General features: G+C 37.6%; 1 protein-coding gene across 1 annotated transcript; it reads right to left on the reverse strand.

Annotated features, from left to right (window-relative positions):
- Positions 1-1,264: 1,264 nt before the first annotated feature.
- Positions 1,265-1,600, reverse strand: LOC112690310. Its single transcript, XM_025564283.1, has one exon. The coding sequence runs from the start codon at positions 1,598-1,600 to the stop codon at positions 1,265-1,267; it is 336 nt and encodes a 111-aa protein (XP_025420068.1).
- Positions 1,601-2,044: the final 444 nt, after the last annotated feature.

Consider the following 2,044-nt stretch of genomic DNA (forward strand, 5'->3'; position numbering starts at 1 on the left):
ACTATGCACCAGGGCTTATTCGAAGGATTTTTACCTACTGCCAAGACACTGAAAAGTTTTTTTTCCAAAATTTATTTGGATTATAATACTTATCCCCTCTCCAAATAAATTGCTTATTGATATTTTAAAATTTTGACCATCGCGTGGTAAAATATTTAAAAAATACGGAGCTTTACCGTTAAACGTATATCACTATTTAAATTTAAATTTCATAAATCGATCAACGAAGTAGCAAAGATTGTAAACTTACATAATTATTACTTATTAGATACTAGGTTGAGTTAATATATTACACAAATTTCAAATACTCAGTAGTTCAATTATTCTATATGGAAAATTATGTTCTTGTAAGGTGCCCACATTTATGAAGTTCTTTTGATTTTTCCAACTACCCAATTTGGGTCGTACTGCCCGTTAGAATAAGACCTTTTTCGCACGTCGTTGCCGGCGGAGGCGGTGCACCGGTGTTAAAACACGAGCGGAGCACCGAACGAGACTGAAAATCATAACATAAATCGCATCGTAGAATGTTTCAATGGTCTTTTAAGGTTACAGTTCTGTAACGTTGTGTTGTAAAAAGTCACGAGTCGTTTGATTTTCCCTCGTCCATTGCTTCAGAATCGTCGACACTCCCGACGAACGTTGTGACGCCGCGGCGTCGAACAATTCACATGTACGAATGTGCCCTGCACGACGTTCATTACTTGTACTGAAAGTCTCGCGTGGCACACTCATGAAGTACGTGTACGGTCGCATAAATGGTGCAGAAGATCACGTTTGGTCAGCGTACCAGTGGAGTAGTTATGACTTTTGGTTCTCGACGAGCAAATCTTATATGTGTATGTTTACCCTTTACGAACATTCATCGTCTCCAAATAGCAGACAACATTTCTACGACCTGGGGTGTCCGCTCAATGGAGGTTTCACCATGCTGTGTCACACGTTCGACTGATTTTCACGACGGGTTCTTATACATGTAAGTTCATTAAATATATCCCCATAATCAATTTTTCTGCACATTTTATTGTCAATGTTGAGAATATCAAAACCGTTTAAATATTCCTTGCTTTTAATCGCGATCGCAAGTAAATGTTTAATCCTTTTTAAAGTTGAGAAGGACTTTTAATTTTTTAGCCCTAGATTAAATACATCCTTGTCTCTAGTAGGTTACTTGAAGTTGTCCATAACTGGTATATAGTCATGAACGAGGTAGTTCAACAGGATCGGTTTAAGTACGGACTGAGAGTGATAAAATCCAAACTCACTATTTCAAACATTTACGTTGAACTCTTTCCAGTTGAATACTACCATCGAATGTGATCGGATCCCAAATAATTACCCCATACTCCAACACGGACCGAACAAAAGAGCAATATAACGTTTTAAGAGAACTGAACAGTTTAAATTGAGCCAAAATTCTTTTCCCAAAACCGAGAAGCTTCAGAGCCTTACAAGTAACTTTTTCAATAAAAGTACGATAAGTTAGCGATTGATCAAAAGTAATACCAAGGTCCATAACACAGTAACCTGGCTGCTTAAATGCAATGTCATTGATGGTGTATGTAAACATGACGTGCTCATTGGAACGAGTATAGGTCATGGTATGACATTTAGTGGTACTAAGATCCAAGCCTAGTCCCCGGGTTCAATGAGCGACAGCATCAAGATTATGTTGTAAGAGTTTACAATCATCAGCGGTGTCAAAATGGAGAAATAGTTTGATATCATGAGCAAATAACAGAAGTTCACTATGCTGTATCACATATTTAATGCCATTAACAAAGAGTGCAAAAATAACGGGTAATATATGCCCGCCTTGGGGTACACCAGAAGTTACACTAACTGTGCTGAATCAGAAGCCATTGATCTTAATAACCTGTTTCCTTTCAGACAAATATGAACTGAAACATGATAATAGAGGCTCACCAAACCCAAGATTTAACAGAATGCTCAACAATGCACGATTGTTCACGTGGTCAAAGGCCTTTGCAAAATCGAAATAAATGGAATCAATCTGTGTATGCTTACTGAAAGCTTAAATACA

The sequence above is a fragment of the Sipha flava genome, unplaced genomic scaffold (assembly GCF_003268045.1).
Source record: "Sipha flava isolate LNK unplaced genomic scaffold, YSA_version1 49_pilon_pilon, whole genome shotgun sequence".
Taxonomy (NCBI): domain Eukaryota; kingdom Metazoa; phylum Arthropoda; class Insecta; order Hemiptera; family Aphididae; genus Sipha; species Sipha flava.

Coding starts and splice junctions, on each gene's coding strand:
- LOC112690310 (XM_025564283.1), bottom strand. CDS start 1,600: ATGACCTATACTCGTTCCAATGAGCACGTCATGTTTACATACACCATC.